At 34.8% G+C, this 17,892-nt stretch overlaps 1 protein-coding gene across 1 annotated transcript in view; it reads left to right on the top strand.

Annotated features, from left to right (window-relative positions):
- Window positions 1-11,027, top strand: part of LOC100645202 — a 204,384-nt gene extending 193,357 nt beyond the window's left edge. Inside the window, exon 6 of the mRNA XM_003397572.4 lies at window positions 9,670-11,027. Coding sequence (XP_003397620.1) covers window positions 9,670-9,755 — 86 coding nt within the window. The 3' untranslated portion in view covers window positions 9,756-11,027. The remainder of the gene's footprint in view (window positions 1-9,669) is intronic.
- The last annotated feature ends 6,865 nt before the right edge of the window (window positions 11,028-17,892 follow it).

Genomic DNA, 17,892 nt, shown 5'->3' with positions numbered 1-17,892 from the left:
CAAGAACTATATTTTGTTAATTTTTGACGAAAATAGCCATTGAAATATACGCCCGAAATTAGCTAATCATCATTGTGTTAAGTTAGAATCTTTACTTGAAATTGATAAACTGTATGCTAGATATATAAGTGATAGTTGATTGAAATTTATTATTATTTGGAGGATGAATATTTGAAAATGTTATTTTTTAGATATTGGCGCTGTTTAGCATTAGATGTGTATCACTTTAATCCATTGACTGCTACAGAATCATGCTGTTTCGGAATAGACAATCAGCTATGCAGCGGTAAACCAGAGTTATTTGGGATAGGCAATCAACTATGCAGTGGTGAACCGAGATATCTCACGTGATGCGAAGGGAAAGTACGTATATGGGTCAACAGTTGCAGGATACCGCGTTATTGTGACCAGTGTATTGCAGAAAATCCGGAATTGTTGGAGTATCGGCACATCAAACATTTTAGTAGCCGTATTATACTCAAAAAAATTCTACATATGTAAAAATTGTTATGTCACGTTTGCAATGATACGAATTACTATTGGTAATAATCATATTGTATTATTCCTAATATGTTTCAAATATAGTATAACGTTTTCAAATGAGGTTTCATGAAATACATTGGTACATTTATATGACACACTTGAATTTTTTGAAATACTAATGACAAAAATACTGCATTACGTTAATTTATTTTTTTTTCTCTTTATCTTTCACGGAATAAAATTTAATTCTGTAATTATACAATCTTTTACACTGACTTTTAAAATATAACAAGGAGACGATGATTTTTCTAGAATTTTCCAGGATTTATACGTGCGTTCCCATTCATCTCATATTTCGTGAATATTTTAATGGTATTCGTTACTATGTTACACTATTCTACATGAACTCGAACAGCATAGTTTGCGTCATATGAAGCGGCGTTTAGATTTTAATTGCGAGTACTTGATTCATATATGAAAGGTTTTGTGTACAAGATGTTTTACATGAACGCGATCATAGCTCAATAGTTGAAAATAGAAATATATAACATATAAATGAAAGTTAACTTAGTTAAATACTACTAGTTGCATTCGCGTCAAAGATATTTCTATCAATTTATAAGACTTAATCTAATCTGACTTATAATTTAAGAATTAACGAATTGGAAAATAGAGAGATGCTTATCAAGCGTCAAAATAGTTCTACAAGGTTTAACCACAAGAAACCACCAATTTTGTTACTGTATATTTGCTTCTAAAAATTAATTTACCTATCGTACCTATGGCGATTCTACAGAATAAAGTCCTTGTGAATAAATTTATCTATAATTTAACAATTCAATTAGGACCTTATCTAAAGTAAACAACTGTCCAGCAAAAACCAAATAATCGCTATATCCTCTATGTAGCTCTCTTTCCTACTCCAAAAACTAAAATAAACTTAAATAAAAGAAGTCTATCTCAAACTCAAGAACCACATATCGATCTTAAAGAAACACAAACTTAATTCGATCGAAATTAAATTACTATAACAAGAAACGAAGTCATCATTGGACAGCAATCTAACAATTTGCTATGTTACATCGATATCGTCGTTTCTTGCAACTTTTCTTTATCTCATAAAAAAATCCAGCCAGCGTACAAGAAGTTCACAACCAACAACAGTGGAACTCTCTTCGAGTTTCCTATATATATATTCTCTTTTCCAATAGAACCGTGGCCACGTAAGATTCAGGCTCGTTGAGAAACTTGTCCCGTAGAAGATGCCGACTGTCGAGTTCTTGGCGTGGTCGTTTCGAAAGTTCGCCTCACCGTGTGGTCCTCCTCTCTCTTGACCCCTATAAAACCACTATCCCTCCTTGTCGGCTAAGCTTTCTGTCTCACTCGTGAACCCTAACCCTCGAGTCGCCAAGTCTTCATTCCACTGGCTTCGCGAATCTTTTCCGGAATCCCCGGACGCTGATCTCACGTGTACGACGATCAACTAAAAGGGGGAAAAAGCTTGAACATCTTTAGATCTCTCTTTATAGACCCTGAAGATTGCGCGATAAATCGTTAATGGTTTTCAACCGGTCGGTTACATGCGTACGTGAGCCATTTTTTGCTCTGTAATTCTCTCTATTTACAGTCCTTCCGATTCCTAATATCGCGATTCTTTCACTTTTTTCCTCTTTTGGGAAGAAGAGGATTTTTATATGTGATACATGCGAGTGAATGAGAAATATTCGTCGATTGATTTATAACGCACAATTGAGCTTCAAATAAATAAAATACATTGGTTGCGATAAACAGAGGAATTGGTCAAGGTGGAATGAATTTGATTTTCCAGACGAATAAAATATAGAAAAATTCGAATTCAAATTTACAAGAATTAAAAATATTTGTTCTGTCAAATCTCTGTAAATCTCTTCGATCGTACCCACCATCGTATTTACTGCACTATAATGTAAAAATAAAAATCATTAAAAATACAACGTACTTATAGGTACAAAAAGGATTTGAAACTTAAACCAAAAACACGCGAAAACTGAAAAAACAATTCGAAAGTGGAAATAAAATTCATTCTACTAAACAAAGCAATCAAAACTTTTACATACTCCTTTCCACTATTAAATATAACAAAACAATTAAAATGAGCAAAAACGCGATATGCGTAGTATCATAAGAGTAAAGCTTTTTACCTTCGTTCGAATGGCAAATGGTCTCTGAAAAGAGCGACGAGTATCACGATAACGTGCTTCAGGAACGCATGCTTATTTCAAGGGTTTGTGATAAGTTTATTCAACATACAGAGGCATTCAACGAGTGGCGTTCGCTATCAGACTTTGAATACTTGATTATTCAAGCCATTTTGCAGCCATATGCATTTCGCAAATGAAGCAAAGGAAGCTCACGAAAGAATAATCTGTCTGTTAATTCCTGTTGTAAAATATCAATCCATTTTCACAGGGAATTTTAATTCTCAGTATTATAATGAAAATTATTATATCTCTTATTTTCATCTATTTTGTATAAATGAAATCGTCAATCAAAGTCAGGGTAAAAATAATAAAAATAGATAATAAAAATTGCAAAAGTTCGGACAGTTTGTGCTCTTCTACGTTGTTACAATAAGCTGTATTTCATTAACGTGTCTTCGAGTAAACAAAATCGGTAGCCATAGTACTCATAACGACCAAACGCTCTCCGATCGACAAACAATCGTGCAACGACAATATCGGCTACGTTCGCTTATCTGGAGAATTGCTTCGCGCTATGTAACAACGGCCATCGAGAAGCAACCGCAGACAGATACGGAAATATCCTAGTGCAAGGTATCGTAGATACGTGTCTAAATGCTCGTGTCAGTCCACTTACAAGCCGTAGGCTGAGAACGCTATCGCGTGATTGATCGGCGATGCTTAGCGTCCGTGATTATCGGAAGTGTCTCCACGTCGATTATTTTGACCGATGAGTCAGGGGATATCGAAAGGAATCACTTTTAGGGGTTACTCGAACGTGAAGGAATCCTCGGCCCGGTCAACCTGAAGAAAAATCTATATAGGGATTCCCTCGTTCGGCCACGTCGCTCGAGTAATTGAGGCATTTCTCTTTTCCTCGAGATCGATCTTTTATTAGCTTGATGCGCTCGTGATTGATCGAACGAAGGATGGGTTTCTCCGTGCAGGTACTGAGGATGTGTAAATTCGCGATATATCGATTTCATAGATTGTAATTATCAACACGATTTATCGATTCATGTTACGTTGACTGATGTCCCTGGATCTAACGATCGCAAGTTTATATCCTGGATGCGTTTTGATTGGCGAAAGTTTGATAGAAGATGAACGACTCTCGTAGGGAATCGTGAAAGGTAATTTGTATCCGTGTACTTAAGTGGCAATTTCTGGGCATATATTTGATATTTAATATTTGTAGATTATTGGACAATAATATTTGATATTTGGAAAATATCTGAAAATTGAGATAAATAATACTGAACCAGACATTGTACATATAGTTGACAATAAGCCAAATTTTCTGTGTCAAAACCATCAACATCTCTGCGAATACTTAGACTGAATTTTTATCGTGTATCATCATTGAAGCGCTATAAATAATCGTAATTTTTTAATTCGCATTTCAACAAAAATATGTCCTACAAATTCCATATATCGTGCACAAAGAATAATGCAACGCAATTTCAGCAAAGTCATAGACATTTCCCAATTTCTATCCATCATAAAGGAATCTAAAAGGTTTTATTAAAACGGAACCGTCGATATTCGGTGCTGTTCAAACGAAATAACAGGAAGGCTTATACAAAAGGAAAAGCGCAGAGTGAATACGAAATAAGACAACGCGCATTTGGCGCTACGATGGTTCCATAGCAGCGTGTAAAATTGCAGACCCGGTTCATTCTGAGAATCTCATTCCAGCCTTAATCCCACGTAATTTGCAAAGTTATACCTTCATTGCAACCGTCTAAAGCCACCTTTTTTCTTAACTATCTATATCTCGCGAGATTTCCACCCGCTTCTCTGAGAGGTGTACGAACAGGGAAGCTTGCGTACAATACACGCGAACGTGTACGCGATAGCAACAACCCTTTAGTCCTTTACCCCATATACTTTAAGTAAATCGTTTCTGTAAAACTTTCGAGGACTCGTGTCACGAACTTTAGAATGCCGGGTCATGAAGTTGTCTAGAGAGTTTTTATATCAAGAACTCTCCCGGATTTCCCTGCAACTTAAGCTTCGTGCACTTCTCAAAACGCACGGTCACTTGAATTCCACTGAAAAGCTCTTACCGGAAACCCATAGAGCAATCTTGCAAGCTGCTTTCACATGTACATTGCATTTTTATACGTTACCCCGGCAATTTCACCGACTACCCTTGAAAATTTTTCCTGCACGCTCGACGCGGCCGGAAATATTCCACCTCCGATATCGAGCTGCGTAAACAGGCGAAATTTTCTACTTAAAAACTTGTAGATAAGTTAGACCCGTTTGGGTGAAAATTTGTTCGATATTTATAATTATTTTTGTTATTAATGTAACAGAATGTTTAAAATATACGGGATACGTTATCCTTTTTTCTACTATTTTCTTATTTTAGAAGTTTCATTTAGAAGAAGAATGTGAAATTTTAACTAACAATGTGTTATATTTCCGGAAACGAACACTTTAAACCCTTGGAGCTCTTCATAATAGTGGAATAATTTATTTTTATATACTGTTCAAAAGCTTAAAATGAAAGTCCATGCATGACATGTAAATTTTTAACACTCACAGAAATGTAAAATTCATTATTTCATTGCATTAACATCTACACGTACGGATATATTCAAAGCATGGTACAGTATACTGCCGTTAAAAGGAAAGAGGAAAACCTGTAATTTTTGCTTATACTTGAACGCACTACTTTTATTTCTTAATGGTTTTTTTTTTTATCATACAATGCAAAGATACGTAATTTCGTGTAATTTAGCTCAGAAGCAGAATTCGATACTACTGATTAACATTTTTAAAAATTATTAATTAAAAAATTAATATTTTTATTAACGTCTCGTTGTAAAATATTTTTTTGCATTATTTATGTAACTTATTTAGTATTCTGACACACTATATGTCGATTGTTTACGCTTTTTAATATAACATCTTCTGCTTCGATTACCTACGAATGAATAGCTTTCAGAATTTAATTAAATTTACTAGCATTTAGAGTTTCTGGCCACTCCTTAATAGGATTATGAATTCATGAAAAGGACAGACGTAAGACCAGAATTTAAGATTATAGGCGGATTTCCTAAATTAAACGTCGGTGTTACGTCCTCGCCTAATTTCCCTACATGTTCCTGTGTAGCAAGTTTCTACAAAACATATACAAAATTTGGAAAATTAGTTTAAAAATACTCGTTAGCGTTTCGATGTTACACACCTACATACTCAACCCATCAGCCACTTTTTAAGGAAAGAAATTTAAATTTAGATGGCATGTTGCGTTAACTATTGTGGAAGAAAGAGTATTTTTAAAGACTTTCGTACAAATTATAACTTCTGTAATCTTGAAACTTTCGCAACCTGAGAAAATTTTCATATTTTACAAACTTCAGCGAAATTTATAATATTCCCAAATTTCGCAGCAAATATTGATATTTCTTTCGCGTTTTAAAAATAATGGCAAGCTTGGGAATGATTCGCTCGACTGTTTATGAAACAAATTTTATGTATATAATTTCCTCATAAATCGTTAAAGCAGTAAACGTGTATAAGCGGTAACATCAATTATTTAACAAACGTATGCATATGTATTCGTTAATTAAGAGTTGCTGATACGCATGAAATCTTGCAAGACTAATCTCCCAATTTATTCCTGAAAATCACATTCATACATGTGATATTTATATAGGATAGAACACGGATAGCGGATTTCAATCACTTTGAAATATGTTGTCAAGGTTAATTTCCTGACTCTTGTGTACACTCGTTCATAAATACTAGAACACCTGGTGATCTCATACAAAGCATGGTAACTGAACTAGATTATCGCATAAACGATTAATCGATCAAGATTTTGCATTCATGCAACGATTCATTATAGTGGTTCGTTATAATCTAAGTTACTCCTTCATTCATTATAGTTTAAGACATCTATTCATTCATTAAGATTACCGTTCATTATAATTTAAGGTTTCACACGAGGCATTAAATTTTTAAACCGTTATCAATTTCTTAATGACACTTCTAACTTTCAGAGTGTTACAATACATGTAACTAAGAGTATATATTTGATTCTACATTTGAATATCGATTAACATATTCATTTTTGACGCATATTGCGTTTTAAAGAGGAGAGGTTTTAAAATTCAATATATTTCTCAACCAATTCCACATGAAATCTGCTTTTTATTTGATTTCGGGATTAAATATGAGTTTGTATCACTTTCTCGGACATTTACAGAATATTAATAACTTTAGTTATATATGCAGATCAATATTAATAAAATTAAACTAACATAACAATTGAACTAATATTACTCTTTCCTTTTACAAAACATAGTGGATTTCATATCTATTTTTATTATCCATTACATTATTCACAGATTACTTCATATCTATATCATATCTAATTATTTTTTTTCTTCAACTACTCTATATTAAAGTACATTTTTTAAGCCAGAAAATTAAACAAAAATAGATTCATCATATTCTTCTCGCGTGATCCTCATTTACTTTTATCTTTTTAAGTCTTTCGTTGAAATACACAGAAAGAAGAACGCAATAATCGCATTAGTAGCATTGCTCAAAGGAATAAAAACGACGCACCATATGCGTCGGTAGCAAGAAAAGTCTTAGTATTAACAATGTAAAGACCTTGTTCGTAATTCGTTTCCTTATTAAACGCAATATATTTACGTTCGGATCGAGCACGTTTCTCGAATCCGTTCAAGTAACGTAAAAAGGTATCCATTAGGAAGAAGATTGATACGTTAAGAAAGAAAGCGGGTTAGCGTCTAATTCGAAAGCAGTCGAGCTCGTTCCTTTCGGGTCCCTTTCCCATCAAATCCCCGGCACCGACGTTACAGGAATTCGTTCGGCTTCTGCAGTCGCGGTAATTTCATTTCGTTCACACCGGCTCTATTCGCAGGCTGCCATCGTGTTCGTTGACTCGTACGTATTACTTCGTGGTCTACAGAATTGTTTTTACGAAATTGACTTTTCCCTCGGCCTTCGGGCACAAAGCGGCCAAGGAAAGAAAATCTATTGGCGTTCCGTTTAATGCTCGTCCTCCGCGACGCTTTCCACTTCGGCTACCACCGTTTATTACATTTCAATATTCCGATGTGGTTTAATCACATTACCGAACTTCGAACCGAGCAGAAATTTGTAGAAAATGCTTTTTGGATAATCTCCTGTAACCATTAGCATATGATAATGCAAACCAGCGCGAGCAACGGAAAAAAACGAGAAATGAAAAGGAGAAGAAAGGAGAGCGCGAGCGTTAATGGTCTGATCTGATGAGGCTCTATGACAAACTCTGCATTACATACACAGATTCTCTTACACTTTAATGTACATTAGTGCTTTCACGTGATTATTCTCGATCGATCTATTGGCACATCCTTTAACAATAGCAAGTTTTATTTCGGTATGTTTAACTGGAACCTCGAATTCGTTATTTTAACTATCTTTACTTCTTGCTGAATTATTTCGTGACTGTTGAACTGAAAAATAATTTAGTATGTTCCATATTTTCGTCGTTATTGTGCATGCTAAATATAGTAGTTTAAGAAATTACGACCCGGATTCTTTTGCACAATAATTTATTGACTAATAATAGTGAACTGAGACAAGTGACAGGTTGTGGATTATAGACATTAGATTCTTTGATTTTAGCTTGTAATTTATAAAATTAGTTTGTATTTCGCAACTACTGGCAAAGAAATATTTATATAATATATATTATTAATCTTTTATTATTTTCTATTTTATTTTATTAATATTTATTTAATATTTGATATTTCGTCACTATTTTCATTAATTTTTTATTATTATTGTATCATTAATCTTTTCAAACTATGACTAATGTCTATTTATTTATATATCATTAATATATATTTCTTAAGGTAATTATTTTGTCGTAGAAATTTATTCTACAATCGATTTAAGGGTAGTTTAGAATCAATATAGCAGTAGTTCGATGTACATAATCTGAGCTGTTCGTGAATACGCTTAAAGGAATTAGATATGGCAAGTTTGAAATGTCATCATCCTATGTGTCTCTCCATTGATCATTTCATCGTCAGCCTCTGATGATACCAGCGGAATGCCTAGTACATATTTGATTTTCGTATGCATCACACAGTAGTTCTATCGACATGAAAATCCACCAATTACCGTTTCTATCGACGAACGCAATATCTATTCATTAAGTTTCAAGCTTTTCCAATAGACACGCAGTACGGTCATACTACCAGCTTCTGCATTTGTCAGTTTCGATTCAGTATGACTCGTATCAAATCTATTTGTTAGAAATGGATTGTTCTATATAAATCATTGTACAAATTAATGAACAGAGGAAACGTTCAATTAAATTAAATCAAAATATTATAAATTGGTTTACGATATATCGCTGTCGTCTGTCTCTGAAGCTTCAAAATAATCTGTTTTTAGTTTTAAATTAATATTATCATAAAATTTCCCACGAATAGATTACATAACAAATAGTATAAAACGAAACATATAACGTAACGCGGAAGATTCACGTAAAGGTTTATACAACCTACGCTATTTTCAAAAAATGGATGGGAACAATACATAAAGGTCTGTAGTGACATTTTGATCAAAGTTGAATTAACAGTAAAGTACGGTTTTACATTCGCTGTGGATGGTTTTAGTGTGTGCAAGTTGCATACATTTCATCAGAAGATAATGTTGAACGCAAGAAGCAGCACGCTAGATATTTGAAAGTTATGGAGTAGTATTTTAAAAATTTAATTTAAAAACCAAAATCCAAAATATGCGAAATGTATTTTAAACCCTTATTCGTTTCCGTTCAATTTCCCGAAATCTAAAAGGCCGTTCAGTCAACTCATCACACCCACAACAACCAGTTTAGATGACAAGTACACACAATAACCGCAAACCACGAGACAAGACAACATAATAACATTGCGCGTAACGTGCATGCGCATGTGTGTTCCAGTGACCTCCGAGAACGGAAGCGAAGCTCCTACGGCCATCTATTTGACGATGCTGATGCTGTGTATGCTCCAGCTGTTCCTGAGATAGTCACGATACGCCTGAGGCCACGGAAAGGGAGTCCATGGGCGCCGCACCATAAACAGCGCACTAGTCAAAAGGAGGAGCAGAAGGAAAGGGAAAGACAGCAGTTTAAGGGCTGACCGAATCGGTGGCGGGAAACCAAATAATAATATTGTTGAATCGGCATTGGTATCACGTGTTTTTTAGCGTATTCGGTTCGGTTTCGTTCAAAGAGGAATCGAATACCATCGCTTTCATTGTTACATTTTACGTCGTATTTCCCCGATTAAAAATCGTTCATCGAGATCGTGACGATGCAGGACACTACACGGTTTATTGATACGCTTATCTCGACTTATCGGATAATACCATCGCGATTTATTCGAAAACGACGCGACGTCGTGAACCGGTTCTCGATTCGAAGTATCATAGAGAAGGGCTGATATTCAATTTAATAGCACAGAATGAGATCAGTAATTTTCAGTTTTCAATGTATCGATACTATTTTTTTTTATCGATATTATCGATGTATCGATATTAGAATTACATCAGCGATTTACTGATAAGCACCATTTTGTAAAGAAAAGTATGATATATAGAATCTAGTATCGAAAAAGCGATAGGAGTTTATGAGAATTTTATTATCATTTGATGAAAGTGAAAATAATATTAGAAGAAGTTATTGGATACATAAAAGTCTGCAATTAAAATCAGTTTAGTCCTGAACTGCAGATATCCATATTTTTGTCATTCATAAATTCCTCGTTAGATTATAATCATGAAATAAAAATTCAGAATTTTAAAGATCAGTAGTTTGTACAGTCAAAGCTCCATTTATCCCAGCTCATTAGGCAACATCATAATTGATATAATATTTCCCATTTATAATTTGTCGTTCCTATAATAATAATTCATTTTTCCACCAATTCTCACTAGTTAAAGTTTCGTTCGAATAAATGAAACCGCTATACCTTTATAGTTAAGGATTACATTTAACGTATATATAATATGAATATAAGTACATCAAGATTAGTCTAATATCACATACTGTGCTATTAAATGGACAACAGCCTTAACACACGCAGCACGAGCTCCTCGTAATGAAAAGACAGTTATAATGTAATTCGTGTTCGATCGACAAATGCTCAAACAAATTCTGCGTCCGACAAGTAACGAACAACCAATTGATCGTTCGAGGACAAGGTCGAGAGTGGCTTTGAAGTGAAAATCTTTTGCTTGCGTATCGCGTTTCCGCTTCAAAGGATCCCTGTCACAGATATTCTATTCCGGTTTCCATCACGAACGTTGCAAAAAGAACACGTAATTGACGACGAGACATAGACAGCCTGATTGGCGAAATATAAGGTTCCAAACAAGGTATAGTGGTACAGGAAAATATTTGAACATTTATAGAAACCTTTCATAAATATGCTGTATGCATTGTGTAAAACGATTTGAAATTTCATTAGCACTATATTGAGACACGAATGTCATTATTATAGCGAGTATGAAACCAATTTACAAAATATATGTAGAAGTTATAATACATTTGCTATAAACATATATTTAGTTAAAAATTAGTATATAGCATGAATAGTCACCTTCGACACATAATAAGTGTTAAAGATGATAAATAGATATCTTGTTAATAAAATGGATAATTTTATTTGTTAAGCTTGTTAATAAAATGGATAATTGACTACTTAAATACTTTTGTGGGCTTCGCAAAACATATATTTACACTAATTATCTTGTATCTTCTATGTAAATTTTTTCATTTGTTCCCAACTTTTCCAATATAATTATGACAACCGTACCTCACTATAGCACTAATAAAATTTCGAAAGGTTTCGTACGACACACATAATTCACGTAATTTACATAATTCACACGTATTCATAAAAGGATTCTACAATTTATCGAATACTTTTATGAAATACTGTAGAAATGGTGTTCAAGCACTACATCATCCTATTTCGTCCTTCGATGAGGGAGGACAGACACGATCGAATGTCCTGCCATTATTCTACCTAAAGATGCGTGTCATGCCGCGCTCTACGTCATTCTATCGTGTTTATTGAACCATTGTCCGTAGACCAGGTGAAGGGCCGGAGATGGATGCTATGATTTTGATGCGAAGGGACTAGTCAAGTGGCGCTCGCCAGACTCCTAACTTTTCCTTTCCCTCTTCTCTCTTGCGTGTCCCACGTAGCACAGAAAAATACCACCTACCTTCGTTTCACGTCGTAACCATGCTTCCATGCGAAAATATTCGCGGTACAAGGTATTCACGAGATGAACACGCGCGTACAATAACACACATGTTTGTTGATATCGTGCAATGTGTGTATGTGTGTGAGAGAGAGAGGTATTTTGGGAAATGTGTAATAATCGAGGTTAATTGATGTGGTACAGGGAGCTAGGTCTTAGTTTGATTTATTTCTGGGAATATTTTATGTGATGTTATTGATTTGTTATATGGATTGATTGAAAATTGCATTTTGGATACATTGAAGAAGGTTTGTGTTAATTGTTTTACAGCTTTTAATAGTACTTTATATTTAAATAATTTGATTTCTCGATGAATTGTGAGAATAAAATTTCATGCTATACGATTAAAGGGATCTGTTACAAATGTTATAAGAGACAATTACAAATATTATACAGATGTGTTAGGAATAGCCGGCGATAAGTACCTCAGAACTACAAATTTTTAAATACAACGTAAAAATTATTAATAAAAGATGTTAAAGTAATTGAAATTATTTCATGCTTCTATAAATGGAAATACGTTTTGTTTAAGAAGAATACAGGATTCTCTTCTGCGTCTGATATCTAGTGTTGATTTTACATTTTCGCTTTTGGATAGCGAAATGTAGGGGAAATATATATTTGTTTATAGAAGGCCTATCATTCTTCATAAATTAAAATTTTGTTACGTTCAAAATATCTTCTCCCTTGATCTTTCTAGTATCTTTTAATCGCTAATTTTAATATTAATATTCAGTATTTTAAGGGGAAATTATATTTCGTTTAAAAAAACATCATTTTCTACGTTCATTAGTATAATATTTCTTCCTACCAAACAGTATATATTTACGTCTATTTCCAATTTTTGCCTTCAAAAAAATTTCCAATCAATCTATATATCGTTATTGTCAAGCGCGAAATAAAGCGGTTTTTACAAATACTGTAAGATCTCACTAATATTTGCAATTTATGCTATAAATATTTCTTCAATTTTAACAGGGAAGCGAATATACCAAATGATAAAGTTACTTAAAATCCTGTATAATACTAGATATAGAACATAGAAACTAACGAACAAAAGATAATTAAACGAAACAAAAGCGTAATTATAAATCACATTGAAAGTTGCGCCAAGTATCGCGTAATGGTTATACTAAACGAAGAATTGTTACAATATGGAATGGACCGTAAGACAAGGTTTGAAAAGTATCCCAAAAAGCGCAATATTTTTTTATATACCTTTCGGTGCGTTAGCTCGAACATTTTCCGCTTGCCAACATATAAGTTGTATCAACAATCAAGAGCTTTCGTTTCATGCAAAATGTTTCGCAGAATACGGAAATTCGAAAATATAGTGACTCTCGAAAATATTTGAACATCTATTATGGAAAACTTTATGGGTATAAAACATTTTGATATTTCATTAGCACAATAATGAGACGCGATTGCTATGATTATATTACTAAACTTTGAAACCGATCTGAAAATGTATATAGAAGTTACAAGGTATTTATTACGAACATATATTCAATAAAAAAAATTAGCGTACAGCATGAATAGCTATCTCGAACATACAATAAGTAACAATAAAAGATAGTCCCATTGAGTATCAAGACTTGTTAATATAATGTGAACAAATGACTGTTTAAACACTTTAGTGACGTCTGCTAATGAAATTTTAAAATGTTTCGTGTAACGCATATAGAATATTCATAGATGTCTACAAGTATTTCAATAGTTTTCGAGTCACCGTATCTGGTTAAGAGGCGTCGGATCGATAGTTTGATTGTAGAAAAGGAAGCGGAATTTCAAGGCTGAAGTAGAGACACAACCCCCTCCCACATGTCTCCTTTTTATTAAAGAAAGTCTAAAATCGCTGAAGGATTCCATGCGTCTGTAAAGCGTCCACGTGCCGCGTGTTTCTCCAGCTTGCGGATAGGAAAATCGTTCGTGTTATTCCATAGACATAGAAAACGCTCCTTTTTACCTACGTGCATATGTAACCAGGCCGGATCTTCGACAAACTTCACCAAGCATTTACGCGGGATGTTGATGTAAAAAGGAGAACCGGTATACACAAGGATAAGGCGAAAGAGAGTTTTATTCTTCGAGAGCAAGTGTATCGACAACAGCCAAAGCTACGCGTATGTAGTGTCAAGCAAGATGAATTGACGTTAAGCATGTAAATTCACAACTGTATATAAAGCATTGGAAGAATGTAGCGCGGTCGACAAAGGTATCGTGAAAATTGATGACAGGGCTACGCGTCAAAATTTTTCAGGGGGAAAATATACTTGCGTTTTCTTAGAAATTTCTATAGATGATCACAGGCATATGTATTTTAATAACTTTTGGAAATTTTTGGTTCGAAAGTCGCAGAGGAATATGTGTAATTGTATACTGTGTTTCGTAAGTATAAAATCATCTAAAGACCTTCAACTTTTATATCGTCCTCTAGTGGTAACGTCATAAGGTAACAAAATTTACTACGTTTGAAATCGTACTGAAAAATAATGTAATCTTTTCTCCAGGGAAAGCTACATTACGTCTCTCTGTAAAGGAAAATGATTATTTCACTGGAAAACTAGGTTATTCTCGTTTCATAAGTATAGAACCAAAAAAAAAAAGAAAAAAAAATATTGAAGTCAAGATACCAGACACATAAAATGAAATTGTAACATTGTTAGTAAGTATGGATACCTCTCCATATCCAATAAGTGTTATCGTTCGATTTTGAACACTTCTTATCAGATCTTGTTGTATTGTACCTTATGCTTTATACACATATAGGAATCGAAGATTTAGCAACACTGAAATGGTTTTATAACTCATTCGTTATGAGTCACAGTATAGATGGAGCATCTATTTTTTAGCGACTTGTATAGCGAAAAATTTACTTATTTCGCTTGTTTTATCAGGAGAAAAAGGTTAGTCGCCGGATAGAGCGGATTGCGAGTGAAATACATCGGATAAAATGATCCTTTTTATATTAACCGACAACGCGGCGTTGTGCTTACACCGAGCGCCATTTCATAAATTCTGTTCTCGTTTGTACACAATTGTATCTTTCGTCTACCGGCCGTATCCCCGGTACCGGTCGGGGGTTACAAACGTACACGACTCTGTATAGGGTTTCCGGTAGATCCCAGCGTAAACTTAACTGGTAGATATTTTTCCGTGTGCAAGAACACGGTTGAAAAAAGTGAAGAATAAATTTTTGTAAGTGTACATGCGGCTTTCGAAAGAGATGACGGCGAACGCGAAGCAACTATGGATTTAACGGAAACAATGGATAAAATTTGTAGAATAGATATACCAGAAAAATACTCTGATGTACGTTCAGCTTACGAAGAAGTAATGCTACAATGTTGTAACGAATAGCTGCCATGTTACATATTTGAAACGAAAAGTGAAACTTTACATTGTAAAATTTCGTTGGAAATATCATTTATACTGAACAAAAAAAAAAAAAAAAAAAAAAAAAAAAGAGGGGAGAAAAATCAAATACTCGCGTTTGACATTCAACCAACGTCTTAAAATACCAAAGAGATATTTGTTTTTGCATTTTTATTACGTAAAACGCGTTATTTTTCTTTTTTCTTTTTTTTTTTTAGCGTAAAGAATTACTTTAACATGGTTGTATGTATTATAAGGAAGAAAGATCCAACGGTTTCGATTAAAACTGCCATTATTCATAACCTGAATGATATATTTCCAGTGACAAAGTTAACGCATTTCGTGTTGTATCTATTATTTCCGAAATTTGCTTAATCGTCGGTGAAACTTCCTGTATTTCCATTTAAAAGATCTAGAAAAATTTCCAGAATTGAAGAAGTATTTAATATTGATAAAAAAAAGATGTACTTTTATCGAAATCGGCGATTAAGTGACAATACAAGAGAAACGCGAAATGCGTTGACTTCGCTCAACAACCATTGTTACAAGTAATAACTCCCTGTATAAATACACTACTGCTCGAATGTATTCGGACACTTGCTTATTTTTAACACGACGTTTTATGTAATTAAATTACAGATCAAAAGAGCAGTTGATTTTATCTATTATGTTATTATTGTGACAGCTATCTTAGAACATTATGAAACGATAAAATTGTAAATTTGTCGTAAATTGTACATTTGTAAAGACTAATATGCGACAACAGAATTGGTATCTGTAAGTATCAAACTCTATAGACCGCTTTCGTTATTTGAGATGTTCTTTATCTTTAAGTTGTTTAGTTATTAAGCTATAGACCGTATAAAAGAGGTTCTTAATTCACATGGTAATATTTAAAATTGGATATATCGATGAATTGCATATTTAATTTGAATAAACTGTTGCTAAATTTTTAAATAAATAATTTAAATCTACACGATCTTTCTACTAATTCCATAAAATGATAATAAACATGCCTCTGGCCACTATTTTACTTCTAATTTATTCACTCAACTAACACTTACTGTTAGCTATACATTTATTTTCTAATTTCAGTTGCCACAAATCGTCGAAGTATCCAGATACTAACAAGCAGTAGTGTACGTCGTATTATCCCTTTTAAACCTGCGTATCTGCCAGAGCAAATTTATTTGACGTTTGTTGCTCGTTCCCTAAGGAGGGATTTACATGTTACCGATTACGATGGCGATTCAGCGGACGCCCGGTATAAAATTGATCCCAAGGAGTAGAGCCGTCCGCAGGCGAAGGGGCCACAATTAACTCAAGCCAGGATCTCTGTACCCTCTAGACATGTCGAAGCTGCCAAACTTGCGGAAGGAAGTACGACGTCTGCTGGGCCAAAGTTTGCAGGACGAATACCGTGCAGGTACACTACCTTTAGGATATTGTGTACTCTCCGGAGCTGCCTCGGATGATTGTGTCCTCTGCAATTGTACGTATATACCGCTATTAGTCGGTCAACGTGTATACGTGCATCTGTTTCTATGAACCAGAATGGCTTCCATCCCACACACAAACACGACAAAGGAAACGACCTTTCAGTTACCTGAAACGTCGTCGCCGTAACAATTACCACTGCTGCCTCTCTGTGTCTTCTCTCTTCGCCACATCCACTATTTTCCACCGTGCCACATCCTCTCTTCGCTCGGTCCACTTCTCTCTCACAGCTCTTGCTCAATGCGCTCTTCTTTCCTACGTCACTTTAACCATCTGTCTTTCCACGTTCCGTTTCTCTTAGTTCTGCTCCTTTTTGCTACTTTCTCTATTCTCCTCTGGCCTCTCACGTCTCTTCCTGTTTGTCTTCTCCGCAGCTGCGGAGAGCAACACAGGTGGCACCACTACCGAAAGTAGTACCAGGAGTTGGCGGCGTGAAGCGACTTCGTCTGGGTGACTGGTGCAAAATAAACTTTGTTTCGGGCTCCGCTTAATATCCCTCCAGCCATCAAATACTGTTACGCGAGAACACCAGCCCGTATACTCATTCCCCAGAAATCCTCTTCTTTGTCCGCCACTTCGGCCACAGCGGAGAAGGAAAACCGCGAACCTGTCTCCTCTATCCGCGTTTCGGTCTCGTTATGAACATCTTCAATGACGCCGGCTGATACATTTAGTTTGCGTGTCCTGAATTAGATACGCAACTCTGCTCTCTCTTCAGTGAGATGATGCATCGCTGCGTTTCGCCACGTTCAACAGCGAGAACTTTCTAACGCGCGGCAATAACTCTCTTGCTGAGAGCCTCTTTCTCGCCTCGACGCCCTAAACTCGTACTTTTTCTCAGAACTGATACCAGGTTTCTAACTTCGAAATCGCGTGCTCGTCTAGGTAAATAGTACAAAGCATTTTATACGGTGCAATAAATGGCGAATGTAAATTTCGAGCTCGGCTAACAGGTACCCAACACACGAATTCTCAATGTGGTACGTGCGAGTTTGACGTTTAATTTATTACCATTGATTTC

This window comes from Bombus terrestris, chromosome 9 (genome assembly GCF_910591885.1).
Source record: "Bombus terrestris chromosome 9, iyBomTerr1.2, whole genome shotgun sequence".
Lineage (NCBI taxonomy): Eukaryota > Metazoa > Arthropoda > Insecta > Hymenoptera > Apidae > Bombus > Bombus terrestris.
This window is presented reverse-complemented; position numbering and strand designations above follow the sequence as displayed.